This window comes from Salvia splendens, chromosome 2 (genome assembly GCF_004379255.2).
Source record: "Salvia splendens isolate huo1 chromosome 2, SspV2, whole genome shotgun sequence".
In the NCBI taxonomy this organism is placed as follows: Eukaryota; Viridiplantae; Streptophyta; class Magnoliopsida; order Lamiales; family Lamiaceae; genus Salvia; species Salvia splendens.
Genome location: NC_056033.1, coordinates 6,829,769 through 6,831,548, shown reverse-complemented (window position 1 = coordinate 6,831,548; position 1,780 = coordinate 6,829,769). Strand labels below are relative to the sequence as shown.

Below are 1,780 nucleotides of genomic sequence, written 5' to 3'. Positions count from 1 at the left end.
CGAGCCAAAAGGTTGACTTAATAATATAAAACTGCTAAATAAAAAGCAGAAAAAAGTATTACTCCCTCCCTCCATCCTTCCGTGAATACAGTATTTGGTATGTTTAGGGTTTACACTTTACTACTACTCCACTATTATTTATCTCATTTATTTTTTATTATATATAATAAATAGGTTCTGCATTCTATTAATTCATTTTATTTATATTTTATTATGAAGTTAATACGAGAGAGAATTATGTGTGCCCCTCCTAGTCTGCCACATAGCTAAATATAAATTAAATGTAGATTGTAAATTTTATACTTTTCAAAATTAATTCCTATTTCACTAACTTTTTCTTATGTCTTTCATTAGCATTTCTTAAAATTTGTACTGTCCAAAAACAGGACAATATAAATGTAATAATGCTCATCATTGTACATAAATCCCAACACAACAAATATACACACCCAATCTCAATATCAATCCTAAGTACTAAGTAACAATATAGGGTTAGACAAAAAAAACATTCAATTTTGTGCATGTCACCTGAAAAAAATACCTTTACCAAACAAAAATTCGTATATTTTTTTTTCTGCATTCGCCCAGAAAACTTACACATGATCAGGATCAGAAGTGGGAGAAACCAACATCATATTCTTGAACTCATGAAAATCCAAAACCCCATCGGAGTTACGGTCGTAAACGCTGATCATGTCCTTACAGTCGTCGCCGCTCTTCTCGAGTAACCCCAACCGGGAGAGGACGCTCTGCAGCTCCTCGCCGGAAATGTAGCCGTCCCCATTCAGGTCGAAGACCTCAAACGCCTTCAGCAGGTCTTGTTCATGTTCGTGTTCTGATGTGCGGGCCTTGACCATGGCCTCATAGAAGAAGAGGAACTCGATGTAGTCGAGGCTCTCCCGGCCGACGAGCTTCTGGAGCTCATCGGGAGCGGTGTGGATGCCGATTTGGTGGAGGAGGTGGTGCAGCTCCTCAATGCCGACTACTCCTTTGTTTTTCTTGTCCAAGTTTTTGAAGATTCTGTGGAGATCGTCTGAGCTGATTGGAGACATATGTAAATCAGTAAATGTAATTGAAGAAGAACAAATCAGAAGAAGATTCTCGTTTGATTGATTGAATTTTGGAGTTGTGAGAGGCTAATGTGAGACAGATGGTTTATATAATATGAAGGGAGAGAGAGCGTTGAAAATCTAAGTGTTTTTATCTGAAGATTTCGAATGCGTGTATAACGGTCATTTGACGACTTACATGTGGAGCAGCACTTATGTTCAAAGTAGAATATTTGTTTACAATATGTCCCAACTAAAATTAGAAAATGCAAATGAAAGCATTTAAAAAAAAACAAAAATTTAAGCACAATTAAGTTCATTTATCCTTAATTTATGGACACTTTTTTGCGTTCTAAATTATTGTTATTTTTTAAAATTTCCCAGTGCAAGTAATTATGTCTCAATTTTTAAGTTTTTTTTAATGGGTTTATAGTTTTTTTTAATATTTTTATTAGAGTTTATTTCTATGCAATTTTTGTATTCTTTATTGGATTGTATTATGTCCAACTAGAGTAGAGGTGTTTATATCTCTATGTTTTCACAGCATAATCCACATCTAACCAAGGATGATGTGGTCTGAATCACATCGGTGGTCGTACCCAGTGTTTTAAGGTCGAATTTTGGTGAAGAATAGGAGTACAATTTTGGCGTGATTGTGACTACAATTTATAAAATTTCTTGGAATCGTGTTGGAGAATGGTAAAGGGGATTTTCAATAGCTGTTTCATTCT

At 35.0% G+C, this 1,780-nt stretch overlaps 1 protein-coding gene across 1 annotated transcript; it reads right to left on the bottom strand.

The window, feature by feature from the left end:
- Nucleotides 1-372: 372 nt before the first annotated feature.
- On the bottom strand, nt 373-1,118 carry LOC121771684 (probable calcium-binding protein CML44). The gene has a single exon (XM_042168532.1). The coding sequence runs from the start codon at nt 1,050-1,052 to the stop codon at nt 594-596; it is 459 nt and encodes a 152-aa protein (XP_042024466.1). The 5' UTR covers nt 1,053-1,118; the 3' UTR covers nt 373-593.
- Nucleotides 1,119-1,780: the final 662 nt, after the last annotated feature.